The sequence below is a fragment of the Amphibalanus amphitrite genome, unplaced genomic scaffold (assembly GCF_019059575.1).
Source record: "Amphibalanus amphitrite isolate SeventyFive unplaced genomic scaffold, NRLGWU_Aamphi_draft 000015F_arrow, whole genome shotgun sequence".
NCBI classification, from domain to species: Eukaryota; Metazoa; Arthropoda; class Thecostraca; order Balanomorpha; family Balanidae; genus Amphibalanus; species Amphibalanus amphitrite.
The window spans coordinates 188,420-209,444 of NW_024881511.1; the positions used below are offsets into that span (position 1 = coordinate 188,420).

At 51.0% G+C, this 21,025-nt stretch overlaps 1 protein-coding gene across 1 annotated transcript; it reads left to right on the plus strand.

Annotated features, from left to right (window-relative positions):
* Nucleotides 1-2,174: 2,174 nt before the first annotated feature.
* Nucleotides 2,175-16,902, plus strand: LOC122386243 (kinesin-like protein KIF3B). Its single transcript, XM_043375268.1, has 16 exons — nt 2,175-2,407; nt 3,860-3,894; nt 4,151-4,266; nt 5,056-5,160; nt 5,443-5,567; nt 6,143-6,278; nt 6,569-6,721; nt 7,047-7,209; nt 7,514-7,646; nt 7,946-8,136; nt 8,556-8,741; nt 10,331-10,528; nt 10,685-10,908; nt 15,861-16,098; nt 16,338-16,537; nt 16,815-16,902. Exons 2-16 carry the CDS (start codon nt 3,892-3,894, stop codon nt 16,900-16,902), a joined length of 2,259 nt encoding a protein of 752 aa, XP_043231203.1. The 5' UTR covers nt 2,175-2,407; nt 3,860-3,891.
* Nucleotides 16,903-21,025: the final 4,123 nt, after the last annotated feature.

Consider the following 21,025-nt stretch of genomic DNA (forward strand, 5'->3'; position numbering starts at 1 on the left):
GATTTGAGCTAAGGTCAACTAGGGTTAAGCCTCCAAAGGGCAAAAACTGAACAATCGGCTTGCTTCGGAAGTCGTCTTTTCTTTAAAAAATTTTAAACTGATACCAAACTTTTATTACGTTGATTTTACCGGCACTGCGTTTCTCTCGTCTTCTTGGTCTAACAAGGTCAGCTTAATAAATTTGACCTCAGGTCAATGTCGCAGAAAATGCCATTTTGCATGTCATTGATTCGTTACATTGAAATTGAGATTAACATCAGTAGCGGCGGAACACCTTCAATTAAGGGGGCATTGCCGACTTTTGGTCTCATTCTTTCCATGCAACGGCCATAGGGCTAATGTTAAAATGCCAAAATCAAAGGGGGCACGGTGCCTCGGTGCCCTCGGCCTGTTCCGCCGCCTATGATTATGATGCTTTTGGCGCTCTGGCCACGTTCCATCTAAAATCGATGTACAAAAATAAACTGTTGGGAGGCGTTACATGACCTGAGATGACCTCAGGAGCATACGATAGATCCCGAGGTTTGAGTGCTTTTGTTTCAAAAGCAGAACATTTCGATTTCGAGTTCCTCATACTGACTGAAACTGGAGACGTCGCAAAGTTGACCTGACCCTAGGTCACCACCGATATCAAAATTAAAGATATTCAAGATGTTGGTACTGATTCTCTCATGCAATAGCTCGAGTTTCAAACTTCTACTTCATGGTGACCTGACCTGACCTTAGGTGACATGGGGTTACTTTTTCACAATTGATGCGAATCGATGCATTATACATAAGCTATACTAAGTTTCGTGTCGTTTTATCTATGCAAGCACAAAATTGTCTGGTGTGGCCAAAAACGCCCCCACGGCCCACCCACCTGGGGAACGTTAAAGCAGTGATGTATTTTTTTCGGTGTATTCCACGATGCATCGATCGGTGTACTTGATAATGCATTATTTATTGCTGCGTGTGTACGCTTTTCCTCTGTTCAGTGTGATCTGTGATAGGAAAACTACCGATATATCTCCACGCGCATGACTGAAAGAGCTGGCGTGATCTATAATATTGGGTGTCTGTTTTTGTTTGGCATTTTATAAATAATGAGTCAGCTGTGATCGTTTGATGAGACACTGGGACAGCCGGCCTGTATGATCAGCGAACGGCAGGCGGCGGGGCAGTGGTCCGGTGGCTGCTGCATGGGACTGACACCAGCAGATTCAGAGCTGCGATACGCGGACGTTATGTTCACAATACCTTTGCAAAGTAATATCTGATAGATATCATGTCCTCGAAAATGTTCTTCAATCAATATGATTTTACCTCCTGGCTTATTCCATGGGGGCCGAAACCGATCGTTTTATGCACGCCTTTTCTGGGCCTCGTTCTCCTCTAAATGCGTGTAGGTAGCAATTTTATTCAAGGGACGATTGAAAGTGCCTCCGATTGGTATTCAGCGTAGGTGGGATATGGCCGTTGAATGTGAGGCAGTCGATAAGGAACGTCGAGCTGGAACGGTCATTGGGTAGGTACTAGGTAAGGTATGTGAAAGGCAGCAGTGGAAAACAAGGAAGGGAGGCGTTTGGTGTGAGGTTTCAAATGCTCTATGCATAAGAAAAGTTCATTTGATCATATGACACCGTCCTTTTTATCGCGATACGTGAGCAACGCATGAGACGCTCACTGTTCAGACTTGTAGCGTTAGAGACAGGCTGAGAAGGGCTATTTCCGCGAAAGGATATTCTGGAATTTGAATTGAAAGGCATTTAGTTTTGAAAGAATCAGTACTTCTTAACACGATACTGACTCATTTAAAATTTCAATTTTTCCCCATTGCGATAGCATAAGAAACAGAGACTGCGGTGTCCCCGTACGCAGGATTCTGGAGACTGTCAGGCGGATGTTAGTAGCTAAAAGCTTTTGTTCTCTATTTAACAGATAACAATCATTTCTTTTAATACTTTGTAACACCTAACTCACTAGAAACAATCTCTACGGGCTTCCAAAAGTGTTATATTTAACATGTTAGATCAATTACAATATTTTAGCTGCCCTAACCTGTAAATGTAACGGATGCGTCATTATTGAAAACGTGCTAAAGCATAGTATTCTATTGCTGACAAATATTCTGCGTCTGTCAGCCAAAACTGTCCAATCAGAGGCTTTGTTTGTCATTTCTGGGTGGGATTAATAAACATGCCTGGGGCTAGGGCTGGGCCCGGCGCACTTGTATTTTTCATTTTCTTGTATTTGTTGTAAGACAGTTTCTCTCGGGTGATTATGGGCGAGGTGGCAGATTGATTTGGTCTTTGTTGGGCTCTTTTTGATAGTTCATTTTAAAACGTACTCTGCAGAATTATGGCGTAAAAGACATGTAAAACTTTCTGAAACTTGAAAGTTGCAATGGAATACCTTACAACAAAAGGTGAGTTGTCTCATCCCTGCTTCACATTTTCCATTAGAGAAAACTATGATCAACATCAACATGGGGTTCATCAAAAGGCTACGCAGTGATTGCATATAGCAAAGCTCACTAGCTTTTTGCTAATGCTGTAAAATTTGTAAATCATTAGGTACAAAGTGGACTTAATTGTTAGCATTTAACGACTATACAATAAAAGCCAATCAATATTTGCTGAAAATCTTTAAAAAGTAGCACAACCCATGTCCAGCATTCTTACTGCACAGGGCCCTGTTTCACCGGTGATAGCAGCACGCTGCTATCACTCGTGTCAAATTGGGTTTCCATGGAGACATCAACAAACCATGGCGTCGTCAAACTGTGATGTCATCAAATATTGCTGCTAACATCTTCACGGCCGTGCGAACAAATCAAACGCATTCAACGACACTGCAACTCTGTTCCAAACGTAGCTATGAAAAAGCTCACGGATTACACGAAATGTCATTACTGTGGCGTCACCACATTATGTCAGCTCGCGCAATTTGATAGTAGCGTACTGCTATCACAATCACCGGTGAAACAGGGCCCTGTTTTCATAAATATCTCTGCTTCAAACGTCTACTGGCTGGCCTACTGTTTTGTTAACCATCATCAGCTATATCAAGCTAGATATTTATTGTTGATGCTATGTGATGTCATAGGTACTTCTCTTATAAATGCAGTACATGATAAAAACTGTAGGCATAATATAAAGTATATAATTTACATTTTTCTTTGCTTAGGAGAACATGATCTACCTTCAAGTTATTTGAATTAGGGAATCTGGTGCTAAAAATAATTGGAATAATTTTAAGCCTGCATGAAAAGCATCATGTGCTACTGCATCATTTACACTGATTACTGAGGTACAATATAATTTGGTATAGAGCACAATGACTAACTATCTGCTGAACATTTAGAACTATTCAGCAGAATTATGGGTAGGCCTATGCCTAAAACTCTTCAGTTCTGAAGTAATCCATGGTTTAGCTGAAGTATGGGGAGGCATGTGACTGTAGGTATCCAGCAGCTATTTTTTTTTTCTTGGAAGAACTTCCCAAAAAACCTATTGGCTCCTCCCCACCCACTATGCATTGAACTGAACTCTTTGCTTGTACCAGGCATCAGGAATATCACGATCAGAGAAACAAAAAGATATTAGAACCAACCAATGTCAGAATTTACTCCATTGCTGAATGCCTAGCCACTCAAGCATGCATTTCTATGATTGGGTTCTGATGATCTTGCACAATGCACACACACCACATCTTGGTAAAAATTTGAAGGAAACTTTTATTTTAGATAAATGAAAACTGGTGGCATTTGGCTTTGTGCTCAAGGTTTTTTGCATGTTGTGTAGATTGTAGGTAGTAGGTACCTACCTAGTACCTACCTACCTATCTTGCAAGTTACCTACCTATGTTTTTTTTTCAGAATGGAAGACTCAGATGACAGTGCAGTGAAACATGGTAAGAGCTGACTACATGTGTAAACCTTCTTAAATGAACCTTTTTTATATAAGCGCTTTTCTCATGTTATTATACAAATGCATTCCTGTCTTTCTCAGAGTATCATTATCAATGCATGTCATATTTGCTGCCAAGGTCTGAGTAGTATTGATGTGTTATTGGCGTCCCCACCCCTGCCCCGCCTCCCGGCCCGCTCGCGGTTCGCGGCGCGTCTCACAGGCTCCCGGTTTGTGTGCGTGTGTGTGTGTGTCCACAGCCGCGGGGCTCCCGCTCCGCCGCCGATCGGACTCCCGAAAAACGACCCGAGGCCGTCAAAGTAGTGGTCCGCTGTCGGCCGCTCAACAAAACCGAGATCGCCAATGGATACGACAAGTACGTGGTGGGGTGAGAGAGTGGGAAAGGATGAGAAGGAAGGGGGAGTGAGGAGGGTGTGAAAGAAGGGGGAGTGAGGAGGGTGAGAAAGAAGGGGGAGTGAGGAGGGTGAGAAAGAAGGGGGAGTGAGGAGGGTGTGAAAGAAGGGGGAGTGAGGAGGTGAATAGGATGAAAAGAGTCGGCAGTGCGGTTGTTGCCGACCCGCCAGGCCTGGCAGCCGTGAATTGTTATTGGATCGGTGGCGTGTTGCCGTGTGAGTGGGCCCGGGTGACGGCGCCAGTCGCTCGATTTGCCGGCTCACACCGAGGGGTTCGTGACGCACGGACTCTGAGTCAGCTGGGGTAGGCTCTCTGGGCCCGTGGGGAACGGACCGCGCCCTCCGGAGGGGGGGGGGAGGGGCACCGAGACAGCTCATGGAGCGCCAGCTGACCTTGTCTGTGCCGTTAGGAGCGGTCAGCAAGATAGGTAAAAGTCACCCAAACACTGGAAATCAATTGTGTGTGCATCATACCGCCTACACACACGTATGTGTCTACTGTCTACCTACCGCCCTCATGTTTGCCTATAAGCCTCCAGGCGCCGGTTTTCGCCAGCCCGCTTTTCCGTCCATAGATCTATGCCGGTGGGGATCTTTCCGGCCGGCTCGCTCGCCCACCGGTGTTTTCCATTGTAGCTGCGTGTGGTGAGTGGTCAATACAAGACGTCCTGGCAACGACTCGCGTCCGAGAAACGCGGGTCGGGCTTTGGATTGTGACCGGTGTTTTGATTATAGTCCTTGTGACCTTTCAGGATTGTTGATATCGACACCAAACGCGGCCAGATTCGACTCCGAAACCCCAAGGCTGAAAATGACCCGCCCCGAGAGTTCACCTTTGACGCCGTCTATGACGAAAAGTAAGTCGGATATGTCATACTTCTCCTGCGCTCGATAATTACTTGCTCGTCAGCTTAGCTGCAATTTGCGTTGTTTTCGTAACGCCGAGCAGCTGTTTATCATCAGCCCGATGAGACTGTCTTCCTCGAATGTACCGTTAGCCGTTAGATGCCACCCTGGCATTGATCCTTTCTTTGATGCCACCCATGCGCTCGGGAGTCAGGATCCCGACCCGTTAGCCGTTTTATGCCTTCCTGCCATTGATTCTGTCTCTAATGAATGTCCGACGTCCGTGTTCCCAGGTCGCGGCAGGCAGAACTGTATGATGAAACGTTTCGCTCCTTGGTCGACTCGGTCCTGGCTGGTTTCAATGGCACTATCTTCGCCTATGGCCAGACAGGGACAGGCAAAACGTACACCATGGAAGGTGAGCTAGCGCCGGGAAAATGTACCATGAGAGGTTAGCTGGGTCAAGGAAAACATACTCCATGGAAAATGTACACGATGGATGCTAAGTGAAAATATGGTGCCGGTACAAACTAGATGAAAGTTTATGCCAGATGTACCGATGAAATCAGCACGATGACTAGTAACAGTAAAGTTCTGATAAGATGGTGAGTTTCGATATCGAGACGACTGTGGTTAGGTGAGGCTCGACATCGAGACGACTGCGTCTCAATCCGTTTGGCTGTCTCGTGTTCGGTCGCTCATACGCTCATCACCATCGATCCGTGCCTTAGTGAAATATAATGGCCGTGGGCGCTGAGAGGTGTGTTCCGGCGGCTTCTGGGACCACTTGGTCGGCCAGCTCACCGTCCTGTAGAGACAATCCCTTGACACCAACTTATTTATTTATCATTAAAACGGGAACTCTTAGGAACGCTTCGTCTCCCTTCGTCAGCCAAGTAAAAAAAAAAAAAAAAAAAACACTGTGCTGGGTAGCTCAGAAGGTTCAGAAGTCAATCTAACCGAGCGTTCCGCCTCTGTCTCCGTCTCTGACAGGTATACGGGATGACCCGGAACAGCGCGGGGTCATCCCCAGCTCCTTTGAACACATCTTCAGTCACATCGACCGGTCGGAGAACTGCCAGTACCTGGTGCGAGCTTCCTACCTGGAGATCTACCAGGAAGAAATACGGTCAGTGTGTGTCAGTGTGTATATCATGGTCACGTGCTATCGTCACCTGCTATCTAGTTAGAATATACGAGGAGGAAACACCTGGTATTCGAGAGGACGACGACAGTAGGCCCTCTAATCTGTCAATGATTGACAGAATACTATCCAGCAATTCGTTCACTGCCTGAGCAGTTTGTTAGATGTCTGCCGACGGCTACGTTACGCTGGTGTATGAATCCCTGTCTGCCCAGGTAAACGTTGTTAACATGACCTTTCGCTTCTCACTACCCCCTTTCTTCGTTCCGCCGCAGAGATCTGCTTTCCAAGGACCAAAACCGGCGACTGGAGCTGAAGGAGCGACCCGACACCGGCACCTACGTCAAGGACCTCTGCTCGTTTGTCTGCAAAAGCGTCCGTGAGATTGAGCATGTCATGGGGATTGGCAACAAGAACAGAAGCGTCGGGTGAGTGGCGGTTTCGGCGGTGAATGATGGAGAAAAGGGGGAGACGATGGGGCTAGAGTGAATTGAAAGGCGGGTGAAAATGGAGGGATAGCTCTGATGGTGTTTTTTGTTTTTGTTTTTGCTGTCTACATGCTCGTTGGATGGATTTATATTTTTGCTTTGATTGCTCCATATGACTGATCTTAGAAGTTACGCTTGCGTTTCAGCAGTCTTTCTTCATTAGATTGTCACTGAACCTGTCATCTTGTGTTTGCTATATATTCTATCAGTCCAGTCTCCATTTACTCCATCCCCATTGACGCTTTGCTTCTCTCCTTTCCGGCAGCGCGACCAACATGAACGAGCACAGCTCCCGCTCCCACGCCATATTCCTGGTGACGGTCGAGTGTTCTGAGCGCGACGCCGACGGAGAGACTCACATCCGAGTGGGGAAGCTGAACATGGTGGATCTGGCCGGCAGCGAGCGTCAGGCCAAGACCGGTGCCACGGTACGGGTGACGGCAGCCGGCCGGTGGCTGGTCGGGGCGGGGCGGTCATACTTTGCCAGATGGCATTCCTGGGGATATTGGGTGATGCTGTAAAATCTTGTTGCTTGTTTTGTTTATTTTAGCGAATTTCTATAGCGTAAGACGCGGATAGCGTCAGTTGTCTTGATCCAAGCGGCTTACACGTGGTCCTGCCTTTGTTTATCATGACTTACCCTTGCGGCAGGACGCTGGATTCCTCATATTTCATCTCTAACTTCCCATGTTTCATCCTCACTGACTCACTTTGTGTCTTCCCTCTCCTCAGGGAGAGCGACTGAAGGAGGCCACCAAGATCAACCTGTCGCTGTCGGCGCTGGGTAACGTCATCTCGGCCCTGGTGGACGGCAAGTCGTCCCACATCCCCTACCGGGACTCCAAGCTGACCAGGCTCCTGCAGGGTAGGTCGGCCACATCAAATGTGCGAGCTCATTGCGAACCATTCTCTTGGACTTTCCAGTAAAAGTATCAACAGACCAACAGTATCGCAGCCGGAAAGTTTTTTTCAAGATGTGGTTTTCCTGAAAAAGATCGTATGATAATCTATCAAATTTTCTTGTGTCATTTCAATCAATTGAATGGCGTTTTTGCGAGGCACATTATAATGGCTGAACTTTAGAGGCATGAAGGCGTGTCTGATTCCTTAACTATTGATTGAATGTATGTGCACTAACACCCTGTCCCATCTCCGGCTGACCAGACTCACTGGGTGGTAACGCGCGGACGATCATGGTGGCCAACATGGGCCCGGCCGCTTACAACTACGACGAGAGCGTCACCACGCTGCGCTACGCCAACCGCGCCAAGAACATCAAGAACAAGCCCAAGATCAACGAGGACCCCAAGGACGCGCTGCTCAGGGAGTTTCAGGAGGAGATCGGCAAACTCAAGGTAGGTGAACGCTCAGCTGTGGCTTACATGAGTGCCTCGTCGCTAAAGCCTCATGGGATTCGATGGCTAGAAATACTAGGCTCAGAGATCAGATCAGAGATAGGATCAGAACTGATGAGGGGGGTCCCGCCATGTCGTGATCATGGCGGGTGGATTCAGTCTGAGTTCGGTGGACCATGGGATGTGTTGCGCTCGACGGCCGGGATAATTTGTTGAGTGTGTGGACTTCTGACAAAGCATTAGCCGACTGGCGGCTGACTGATAACCAGTCTAGCCATGGAACCAGGATAGCCAGTATGTAACTTTCTCCATGGTCTCTTTTCAGCCAAACGCGGTAGTGATGTTACCATCCCCTGCTGTACAGTAGCCATCAGTCGCTGACCCAGTATCCAGCTCTAACATTTGCAACTCGCCTCCAGGCCCAGTTACAGGCGCGCTCCTCCGGGACAGGCGCCCGTAAGAAGCACCGCTCGGGCTCGGCGGCACCGGCCACCCCCGGGCCGGAGACCGGCTCAGAACAGGCGGTCTCACCGGAGGAGTACCTCCGCGAACAGCTCGAGCGGGAGAGAGCGGCCATCGTCGGTGACCAGTCCATCATCGCTGAGGTCAGTAGTCCGTCACATGATACCGACGACGCAGGGGCCTTAGGCGCAGGCTACTGAGGGCCATCTGCTGGAGATGTGTTGTTAGGACTGAAAGGTCTGTGGCTGCAAACCCTATGCTGTGTGTTCAGGGGTGTAGGTCAGTCCATCGGCAGATACTATTTGGGGCTATTTCGACCGGCTGTAGCCTGTTCGTGATGCGCTCAAAACCAGGACCTGGCTCCGTACCTTTTTCCGTTTCTCTGTTGGCAATGCATACCGTTTATGACGTCAATCCCTCGGCCCAATGCCTCTCTAGAGAGTGAAAAGAGGCTGGACGGCCGCCGGCCAGCAGTAAAACAAACACTCAGGAATAGGATGATTTATCGTCCCCGTGGCCATGAATAGCCCCGGGTGGCATCACACAGCCCGGGTAGCCAGGGTCGTGTGGGGGGGGGGGGGAGGAGGGGTCCAGGGTAGTGGGAGGCCAACGTCCGGGCTACATATTACTGGAGAGAGACGGTTGATGCCTTTAGAGTGACTCATGGTAAACATACCTGACTTTCAAGCCGATTTGGTGCAAGATGCTGAAAGAGATTTCACGATGAAAATGCACCTAAATACAGGGTGATTTTTTTTTACTTGTTAAAAAGTAATGAGGTCTAGTGGCATTAAAATATCAATATATATTGCAAAATTATATACCAGGATGACAAGCATTCTGGGACATTTTGATTTCATGCAGGCACGATGTGAAGGAACGTCCATCGTGTATTTTACTTGTGCTTGAAGTTGCCCCCTCTCTCACCGACACGAATCAGCCCGCCTGAGCACGTGTTGAACAGCACCGTGGACTCCTAGACCCTTTAGGCGGACTGAAAAGGCTCCTATCACCCATTTTTAGCTCTGCCAGATATTTCCAATGTTTTCTTGTTATATCTGCCATAGCTGGGTCCAAAAACTAGAAGTTTATGAAGGGCAGGTCGAGGATTTCGATACTGGCGGCCCTGGTGGTGTCTGATTCGCTGTTTTTCTTTCTCCCTGAAGACTGATTCTTCAGAGGCTGCTGGACCGTTTGAAGGTTATTTATGACTACAAGCTTGTTCGTGCATTATTTAACGTCTTTCTGGGATATTTCCTCGATGATCGCATGCTTCGAACTGCCTCAATGCTTCAAAATCATCGTTTTGTGTCGTTCCTTACTGAACGGCGGTGGACCATGCGGCCCGATTGGTGGGACATTTTCAGGCACCATTGGGGCCGAGGCCTTCGGTTAAAAGGGACAAATCATGACACCATACAAAATGTCCCAGATTTATCTATCACGTGCATTGCTTTTTTGCACGCGATTTTTCAATTTAGGGACCACCATTAACATTTACTTTTTAACAGTTAAAAAAAATCACCCTGTAGTTAACGTTAGTAACCACTAACCTATACATTGATCTAATTTGGTTAGTTTAGGAAACAATCGTCTTTAGCTCTCCACTTCTCCAGCTTCTATTCAGACGTGCTATCACGTCCGCATAGAAGTTTTTAGAAACTAGCTGTCGCCTTTCCTGACATGGATCGCCTAATCATTCACTGAGTTCACTCGGTTCTCCTGTTTCCAGGACAAGGAGCGCCTGCTGCGGGAGATGCGGGAGAAGGAGCAGCAGCTGGAGCAGGAGCGGCTGGCGCGCGAGCAGCTCGCCTCGCGCATCCAGGACATGGAGTCCAAACTGCTGTCCGGTGGTAAGAACATCGCCGACCGCACCAACAAGCAGCAGCGGCAGCTGGAGCTCAGCCGGCAGAAAATCATCGAACAAAAGGTACCGCACCGCTGACCCTTCTGAGCACTTTTTCATCGTACGTATGTGGAATGTGGATATCATTAGAGTTATGCATTTCGCTGGTGCGTGTGATTGCATGGAGGCGATGACGAGCCTCCGACTGGTCTGATGTGACACGACTGTCTCTGACCCTAGGCCAAGGAACGTGAGATGCTACAGCAGATCGAGGAGCAGGAGGGCACCCGACTGGACCTGCAGCAGACCTACCAGTCGCTCCAGCAGGAGGTGGACGTCAAGACCAAGAAGCTGAAGAAGCTCTTTAACAAGCTGCAGGCGGTGAAGCGAGACATTTCGGACGCCACCGAGGAGTTTCACCGGGAGCGACGAGAGCTGGAGGAGACCGGTGACGCCTTGCGAAAGTAAGACTTATTCGACAGCCTGGTACCCCCTGTAAATCAGCATTACTTATCGATGTTTGAGCCGTTCATATGTTGCAGGGAAAAATAGGCGCGGAATTTTCATATTTACCCACTGGCTGTCTATATTCTTGGACGGCCCTATAAATGAAATGATCTCGCCATTTTGAAATGAGACGTGTTAGTTTACGAATATCACCAAGTAATCTGTATTGTACGGTGGATTGGTGTTAACTGTTACGTTTCACCGATCTCCGTAGGCCCTGACCGTACATATTACCGTAGCTGCGTTTATGATACGGGCCCCACCATACGGCTGCGTCTGCGCATGCGGGAGCCGGGAGGGTAGGCTGACCCGCATATTGCCTGAGGCTCAATGTGGACGAGCGTGTCGTGTGGACTGGTCTGTGGCAGTGACTGACTGGCGAGCGACCAATACAGGTTGACCTCTGAGCACGAGTGGTCTCTACACTGGCGACGAGGATTTGAACCGGCGCGGCGGGGCGACTTCTACGGCCATGGATGGGGCAGCGTCGGCCACCCTGCAGCTGGAGCCCTTCAACCCGGCGACGGACTCCTGGAGCCAGTGGGAGGAGCGTCTGCACTACTTCATCGAATGTAACGGCATTCAAGGCGAGAGCAGGAAACGCGCCACGCTGTTGACGGTATGTGGGAAAGAGGCCTTTTCGCTTATTTGTAGCTTGATAGCACCGTCTAAGACGTCCGAGAAGTCGTTTGATGAGCTTTTGCAAGTAATAAGGGAGCACAAAGAACCCAAACCATCTGTCATTGTGTCGCGATTCAAGTTCAACTCGTGTCAACGAACGGCAGGCCAATCCGTTGCTGATTTTGTTTCTGTGCTAAGGAAGGCTACCGAGCACTGCTGTTTTGGAGCCACGCTTGATGACAGACTCACTGAGCAGTTTGTTTGCGGCATCAGGGATCCTCGGATGCAGCGGCGGTTGCTGTCAGAATCCAGCCTGGACTTCAGCTCAGCACAGAGGATCTGCCTGGCGATAGAGGCTTCCAGCAGAGACGCTCACCTGATCTCCGGCACACCGGGTACAGTGCCGGCAGAGGTATGTGAGGTAAGGGCGCAAGGCTTGCCGTCAGGTCAGTCAGCTCGTCCAGGGGCTCGCTGTTGGCGTTGTGGCGGGAGGAGCCACTCACCTGATGTGTGTCGTTTTGCGTCGTACAAGTGTCACAACTGTTCGAAAGCTGGACATTTGGCTAAAATGTGCACAGTCAGAAAGACGACAGTCAGACCTCGGAGGCAGCAGGGCAGAGCAAACGCCGTTGAAGCAGATGAAGAATGGGAGGCGGACTACACGACAGATGTTGGCCGTGCAGAACAGGATGAAGAGATCTGCAGAACGGAAGCGGTCCATCGGGTGAGTGTACCTCCCATTTCTTGTCTGGTTCAGTTTCAAGGTACAGATGTAGATATGGAGATTGACACTGGTTCTAGCGTATCGTTGATTGGGCAGGATACGTTTGAACAGTTGAACAGAAAGCCTAAACTCAAAATGTGCTCATCTCGTTTGAAAACGTATACGGGTCAGTTCATACCATTGTTGGGAGAGTTTCAAACAGACGTGTGGTATGAAGGCAAACAGCACCGTGCCCTGACAGTTGTGGTGGTAAAAGATGCCAGGACTAACCTTCTAGGACGAGACTGGCTGGAGCACATCAACCTCAACTGGCGGGCCGTGCACGCCATTCGAACCAGTTCCTTGCAGGGCCTGAAGGAGAAGTATCGGCGCCTCTTTGAGCCTGGCCTGGGAGAGCTGAAGGGGGTAAAGGTACGTCTGGACATTGACCGTACTGTACCACCGAGGTTCTGCAAGGCCCGCTCTCTGCCCTATGTTTTCAAGGAGAAGGTGGAGGCCCAGCTCCAGAAGGACATCGACAGCGGCGTCCTGGAGGAAGTGCAGAACAGCAGCTGGGCGGCGCCCATTGTTCCGGTGCTGAAGAAAGACGGGAATGTCCGAGTCTGCGGCAACTTTAAGTTGACGGCCAACCGAGCGGTGAGGTTGGACAGATATCCATTGCCACAGGTCCCGGATCTGTTTGCAACGCTAGCGGGAGGTACCGTATTCTCGAAAATTGATCTGGCTTCGGCCTACAATCAGTTAGTTCTTCACGAGGACTCTCGAGACATCATGACCATCAACACCTCACGAGGTCTTCTCAGATTTTCGAGGCTCCCGTTCGGCATCAACAGTTCTGTGGGTATATTTCAGAGAGAGATTGAAAAGGTTCTCCAGGGCATACCCAACGTCATTGTTTTCCTGGATGACGTTCTGGTGAGTGGAAAGACACAGGCCGAACACCTGACCACGCTGGAGAAGGTGTTTTCTAGGCTTGAAGACGCGGGTCTAAAAGCCAGAGCAGATAAGTGTAAGTTTTTGGTTCAGCAGGTTGAGTACCTGGGTCACGTGGTCAACAGGCATGGAATTTCCCCGACTTCTGAGAAAACTGAAGCGATCAGGTCAGTGCCTGAACCTAGGAACGTGTCTGAGCTGAAGAGCTTTCTTGGGTTGTTGACTTACTACTCCAGGTACTTACCAGCGCGCGCTCAGAGGCTGGCTGCGCTGTACGACCTTCTCAAGAAGGACAAGGACTGGATATGGGGACCAGAACAGCGGAAAAGCTTCCACTGGGCCCAGAGTGTCCTTACCTCGGACTCTGTTCTAGCTCACTTCGATGCGGCGAAGGAGCAAGTGCTGGTCTGTGACGCATCGTCTCGAGGCATTGGAGCGGTACTGGCTCAGCGTGAAGCGGATGGAGCTGAGCGTCCTGTCGTGTACGTGTCAAGGAGTCTGACCTCTTCAGAGCAGAAGTATTCTCAGTTGGAGAGGGAAGCTCTCGCGATCGTTTTCGCGGTAGAAAAGTTCAATCAATACTTGCTGGGTAATAAGTTCATACTGGTCACGGATCACAAGCCGCTGGTAGTTTTGTTTGGAGAAAACAAAGACATTCCGGCTATGGCGTCTGCTCGCATTCGTAGGTGGGCATTGAAGTTGTCTGCGTACCAGTATGCCATCCAGTTTAGGCGCACGGAAGACATGGGTAACGCGGACGCCCTCAGCAGGCTTCCCCTGCCAGTTGCAGATGGCTCTGGCCAGGAAGATCTGGTGCTGCTGATTGAGGATGCTGTATTTGATGCTAAGCAAGTAGCACGTTTGACAGCTCGTGACCCCGTTCTTTCCAGAGTGATGAACCTGGTGCAGAAGGGCGGGTGGCCCGAGATAGCTGACCCGGCATTGAAACCGTTTTCAGAGAAACGCTGGGAGCTGTCTGTGTGTGCAGGCGGGCTGCTGTGGGGGCACAGGGTCGTGATACCACAGAAGGGCCGCCAGTCTGTGATTTCAGAGCTGCATTCTGCCCATCCAGGGATCGGCCGGATGAAATCACTGGCCAGGAGCTGCGTCTGGTGGCCCCAGATTGACGGTGACCTGGAAATGGCGGTCAGACGATGTTCTACGTGTCAGGAGAGTCGTCCGACCCCTCATCGGGCTGACCTGAGTATGTGGCCCTGGCCGAGACGCCCATGGTCAAGGGTTCATGTGGATTTTGCGGAACCAATCAAAGGCAAGTACATTTTTGTGGTAGTGGACGCCTATTCAAAGTGGGTTGAGGCTGAGCCGTGCTCAAGTGTGAGTTCGCAAGCAGCCATGGTCAAATTGCGACGTATGTTTGCAAGATGGGGCTTGCCTGACATGCTCTGCTCTGATAATGCTACGACGTTTACCTCACAGGATTTTCAGCAGTTCCTGGCGGCTAATGGGGTTCAACATAGAACGATAGAGCCACGTCACAGTCAAGGCAACGGGCTAGCAGAGCGGGCAGTTCGTGACGTTAAGCAGGCTCTTAAGCGCAGTGGAGATGGGAACTGGGAGACTGTGTTGGCTGAGTGGTTGCTGTATCAGAGGAAAATCCCTCACTCAACTACGTCTGTGTCACCCTCAGAGCTGATGCTGGGACGAGTGATCCGGAGCCGGCTAGACCTTCTTCATCCTGACCTGCAGAGCCGTGTTCAGCGGAAGCAGCTGCAGCAGAAGCTGAATCATGACCCTGCTGTACCCCGAGTGTTACAGCTGAACATCGGGGATGCGATATATGCTCGCAATTATGGTGTGGGACCCACGTGGATATCAGGTGTAGTTGTGGGTATAGATGGATCGCAGTCATATGTGGTCAAATTAGAGGATGGTAGGATCTGGCGTCGTCATCAGGATCAGTTGATGCGGAAAACTGACGCAAACTATCCCGTCACAGGACCTGCTGCTGATGTAGCTGCTCACGAGCAGCTCAGCCCGTCGGAGCAGCTGACGGCCGCGCCGGCTGCCGAGGCCGTCTGCACTGGTCTGCCCACCGTACCGGAGACCGGTGGCCCTGACACCGGTGGCTCGCTGACGGCTGCGGCGACGCAGCCGACGGGAGGGTCCTCGACGGGGCCCGGCACGAAGGATCTGCCCGCGATGCCTCTGCCATCTGAGCCAGCTCTTCCGAAGTCTGTGCCTGCATCGGCTACGGAGATGGCTCCGCGAAGATCATCTCGCGTGCGGAAACAAACTGAGTTTTTCCAGGCGTAACGTGTGTTTTCGTTATCTAAACTTATTTGTTAAAGGGAGGAGAGTGTATTGTACGGTGGATTGGTGTTAACTGTTACGTTTCACCGATCTCCGTAGGCCCTGACCGTACATATTACCGTAGCTGCGTTTATGATACGGGCCCCACCATACGGCTGCGTCTGCGCATGCGGGAGCCGGGAGGGTAGGCTGACCCGCATATTGCCTGAGGCTCAATGTGGACGAGCGTGTCGTGTGGACTGGTCTGTGGCAGTGACTGACTGGCGAGCGACCAATACAGGTTGACCTCTGAGCACGAGTGGTCTCTACATAATCGGAGATCTGTCATGCTCAAATATGTGCTCTGTCCTTGCCCTTCAGAGAGCTGAAGCTGAAGACTGTCATCATCGACAACTTCGTGCCGCCGGCGCAGCTGAAGGCGCTGCTGGCGCGCGTCCGGTTCGCTGAGGACGGTGAGGAGGGCGGCGACGGCTGGCTGCTGGCGGCTCCGGCCGTCCAGCTGCTCGACGGACGCCCTGTCAGCGCCACCGGCGGACGGAGACCGGTGTCGGAGTACGCCCGGCGGGCTGGCGCGGCCGGCGGAGGCACCAGGTTCAAGGTGAGGAACCAGTGACTGGATGGTGCGAGGACCGTCTGGTATTGGTAGACTGGTGGCATTTATGTGAAGGGAGGGGTTGGCGATCCGCAGACGTGGAATTTATGGGTAACTGGCTTTCATGTGCTTTCTATTTCTTCTTTCAGCCGAATATTTGAGTTATCATCCTATTGCCTTACTTGCCGATGATTCCATCCTGCTCCGTGTCCCCGTTGGCTGATGTTCCGTCTCCCCACCCACAGGGCGAGAACATCATGTGTCTGGAGTTAGACTCGGCGGCTCGCACCACTCGCGACTACCGCGGACCCTCTGTGGCGCCGCGTATGGCGGCCGCTCTCCAGAAGGCGCTCACCCCCACAGAGAGTGTTATTAGCGTGGACGCCTCGGCGCCGCTGCGACCCGACGGCTTCCTGCTCCGGGCGTCCCGGAAACCGGCGGCCACGTGAGTCCGGGCGGGGTGTCCGGGGAGGGCCCGGTGGAGTCCGGGAATCCAGAGTTAGTGGGTAGGCCCCTGGGCATGCTGGCGTGTGTCGTGCTCAGTCCTCACTTCCTTGTGGCGATTACTACTTCCCTTTGCTCGGCATTATTTCCCTTACTGACTGGCAGCCGGCAGGGCTATTCCACGCTGCTCGCAGTCCCTGCCACTCTGCTAAATGTGATCTTCTGGTCGCTGTGCCTGCCTATCGTGATTGACACGACTCCTCCCCGCTCACCGCCAGGTCTCACTCGTCTCGGAAGCGGCCCCCCGGCCGGTCGCCGGACTCGGCACATCTCTACCCTCAGTCGCGCGGACTGGTGCCCAAGTAGGGGGCGCCACCGCCGACAGCAGTGGCGGCGGCGGCGCCGGCCGGGTGCGGGTGCTCCCCGGCGCCCCGGCCGGCGGACCGCTGCTCTGCTGCTGTGGGTCTCTCAGACGCAGGAGTCGGGTGCGGCTGTGTGCAGCCCGCCTCGGCGGCAGACTGGCGCGGCGCCGTGAGCAGCGCCGGCCGCTGCCGCTCGGGCAGGCCGGCACCGCCGAGCGACCGGACTGTGACGACGACAAGCTGCGGGGCCGGCAGTCGGCGCGGCGCTCACCGACCGACGGCGCGGCGAACCTCACAGACGAGCAGAAACAGCGGCGCCTGAAGCAGCGGCAGGCGGAGCCCGAGGAGGGCGCCCAGCAGTGCGTCCTGTACCGGCGGCAGTCCAGCGAGCAGTGGGACCAGCTGACGGGGCGGCTGCGCCGGCTGGTCAGGGGCGAGCTGGCGCGGCTCACCCACCGTCCCCGTCTGGGCGACCTGGGCGGCGGCACCGCCACCCCGCCTCTCCCGCCGGTCGGTGCTGGGGCGGTGGTGGCACGGCCGGCAGTGCGGGGCGCCGCCCGGCGGCTGCTGCGGGGACCGCGGAGCCGGCTGACGGCGGCGACCGCTGGGCTGCGCCGCTGCGGGGTCTGCGCCGGTCTGCGGCCGCGCGGGCTGCCCGCGACCGGCCGGCGCCCGCTCAGTCCCTCCCGGCTGCGGGTTGTGTACCAGGCAGCCGCGCTGCTGGGCGCCGCCCTGCTGCTGCTGCGACTGCTGGTGCTGCTGCTCTGCGCCTGCTGCGCCCTGCTGCTGGTCGGAAGCTAGGTCAGGTGAGCCCAGTCCGCCCACAGGTAACACTCAGAAATTCTACCGGAACAAACTGGATTAAACTGGAAATTGTCAGCTCTAACATTGTGGTGGTTTTTCACAGTTCTCACAGTTTTTGCCGCACCTCACTGGTCACCGTTCTGGTTTGTGTTGCCCACGAGAGCGGCTGCGCGTCGGGCCGTCAGTTTGTCTGTCTGTCTGCGCGGCTCCGTCCGACTCTGTCGTCTGATAGAACCCTGAGGGGACATGTGCTGTGTCCGGCGGGTTTTGCCCCGCCCCCACCCTCCCTCTTGGGGAGATATGTAGTTCCACTCTACAAGAAGCTGGGGTTGCCAGGTGCTACTTTAGCCCCAAGTCTTTGTATTGGGGCTGTAACTTTACATTGTGCAATGGTTGTGTGGCGTGATCGTTATGTCAGTCCTCAGACACCTGCCTAGGGTGATCTTATAGCCGTTGTATGCGACACTGATTGGATTCCTCGTCTCTAGAGGAAAGAGGTTGGAACACTGTATATTTAAAAGGACGCTTATAACTTATTGCGGGTGCTCGAGGTAGTTTCTGCAAGAAAGCAGTCACCCTTTCTAGTGTCTAGTCAGTTTTGATCTGATTTTAGCGTATTTTTATTGGTGTTCTTTTCCCGAAACGTGAGATTACAAAAGACACGTAGTATAGTAACGTTATCTGAGAGATAATTGATATTAAATAATTTATTTACATTTATGTGTCATTTTTGTCGATTGAATCCCTTAGCCGAAGTGATATAAGTATTGAGATTCCGTCCGGAGCCTTGTGGAGCTGCCGGTATATTTTTGACGGCACGCCTGGGGTCAGTGTGCCGGTATTATTCTCAGACAGACAGTCGAACGCTGCTACATTAGCGTGTCACATTGCTACTGTAGTAGCAGGACTGCTACTATATCTATCCATTTGGCACTGACATGTAGCCGCCGTAGCTACACATGTGACAATGATACGAGCAGGTAGCGCCCTTTTATTGCAAAGTTGGCAATATAAATGGCATTTCGCTCCTAGAACCCACCTGTCTTTATTCCTGGCGGTAAAGTTGCAATGAAAATTGTGCTCCTTTTTCCAAAATTACAGGAAAGGCCCCTCTGAATGCTCTTGCGTATCAATGCGTCAATACTTATTTCAATCTACGCATCAAGATTTACGTGTTTTTCTATGAAGCGGGTAGTGGCATGATATTTATGACATGACTTACTCCTCAGGGGTGTATGTTTGTTTTATTTATCACGTCACCAAATAGTTTGGTGGTCGTTCCGGTTTGCTTGAAATGATGTTTCTTTCACCGTATATTTACGTGATAAGATAATATTTATGTCGTACGTTATACCTACTAGGGTACTTTGTTCCGTATGACCACTTTGTAAACAGTTTTACTCGCCCCTCCTGCGATTTCTTTCAACTGCCACCATATCTCAAGTACTATTTTACCGATAAGTTATCTTGCGGAATGAAGCTGTATCTTTTAATAGTCGATAGACACACGGTGCCCCGCTCTTTCTCTGATTGGTGTTGTCTCATAATTAAAGGTATTGTGTTTCTGCCACGACCAGATAACTATTTGCTGTCGGTTGTTATGTGCTGTGTTGTTGGCCCTGTGACAAACGTTATCGACTTCAAAATACACCTTCTGATGAAGCTATTTCAGCCCTTTGCCTGATCGGTCCCCACTCCGATCATGCGAACACCGCAGAAGCGCTTGTGATCGTTGACGAGTGTGGCGCCACCTGCTCCACCCAAACTTGCACTCGCTGCCAATAGGGGGCACGAGCATCGCGTCTGCTGGCTTATGTCTACTGTTAACGCCAGACCCCTTGAGACCCTAATTTTTCGCGATTACTTTTAAATGCGTGAAGGAATTTCAACCAAGCTCAGGACATGGCCGTTTCAAGACAGGCCGAAACTTTTACAATTTAGATATTTTATCGCCATTTCAATATTTCAGGCACTTGTCATTGACTCGTAATGTTAACTGTTTTTCCATCCTGGATAGAGGCTTTCTACGTCATATGACATTAGGCTCCGCCCACGACTGCGGCATTGACCCGTGCCCATCGGCGACCTCTGTACAAACGACACCCCTGCCATCTGTGAAGGACTATGAATTTCGCTGACGCTTCACGTGCTATGAGTCAATTGCAGCAGACGGTCAAGTACCTAAATGTTAGGCTCTTGTTGACTCTTGTATATAGGACCAAGAGGACCATCACTCCTCAACCTACTACTCAGTCGTGCTTCGAACAAACGTTAACGATTCCTAACAAATACGATTTTCGATGTAGGGTATCTGTTTGAAATACGAGCGAGCCGTATGATGTGAAGCTCAGGCAATTAACTTATTATTGCGTTGTTCGATGGTTGCATAGCGATGTACAAATCGGCAGCTACTTGGTGACATCCGACTTCCCATTATCGCATTATCTGCAACGCCATAGGCTTTAAATACAGGTGAATATTTCCTAACCTTATGTCAGTTATATGCCATCTGCCCGTCACATGCAGCTTATATAAAAAAAAAATATATCAGCGAACATAGCATTGTAGAAGCAATGCGCATTGAGCATTTATGACTCCTTAGTCATCATGTCGCTCTCTGGGCACTGTCAGCCAAGACGCTACGCACAACTCCGCCGGCTTTCGGCACCGCTCGACCGTCGCCCGTCCCCGCTCCCCGCCACAGCGAGAGTGACCGCGCGCCGGCCCGAAACCGCCGCAGGCCAAGACCACAGAGGCGGGGCTTAGCTGTGACGTCATAACGTATCACAGACTGACTGGTGATAGCCTCTACACACCGGATGAAAATCTTGCTCGAAATTTAACATTACGAGTCAATGACAAGTGCCTGAAATATTGAAATGGCGATAAAATATCTAAATTGTAAAAGTTTCGGCCTGTCTTGAAACGGCCATGTCCTGAGCTTGGTTGAAATTCCTTCACGCATTTAAAAGTAATCGCGAAAAATTAGGGTCTCAAGGGGTCTGGCGTTAACAGTAAGTGAATTTCGAACTTCTTTTTGGAGAACACCCGATAAAATAAAGCTTTTTGCTACCATCTTCAATGTGTTGTTAACTTGAAAGTATTTGCCCTATTTGCTTTTTCGTATTGCCCGTGTCCGTTATAAGAGCTATTGCCTCCCTATCAACTGTAATGGTTAGTTTTGGCCACGGTCCTTTTTACGTGCTTTTTACAATAATCTCAACACTCAAATCACACCATCTGTGAGTTACTTCACTGGGTTCTAAGGTAGCTATTACTCTCGTGTTTGCAATGTATGGTGCGCATTTGCCGGAATTCTCTGA

Coding starts and splice junctions, on each gene's coding strand:
- LOC122386243 (XM_043375268.1), top strand. Junction 7,647..7,945: donor GCTGACCAGGCTCCTGCAGG/GTAGGTCGGCCA, acceptor CCGGCTGACCAG/ACTCACTGGGTGGTAACGCG. Junction 8,742..10,330: donor ACCAGTCCATCATCGCTGAG/GTCAGTAGTCCG, acceptor TCCTGTTTCCAG/GACAAGGAGCGCCTGCTGCG.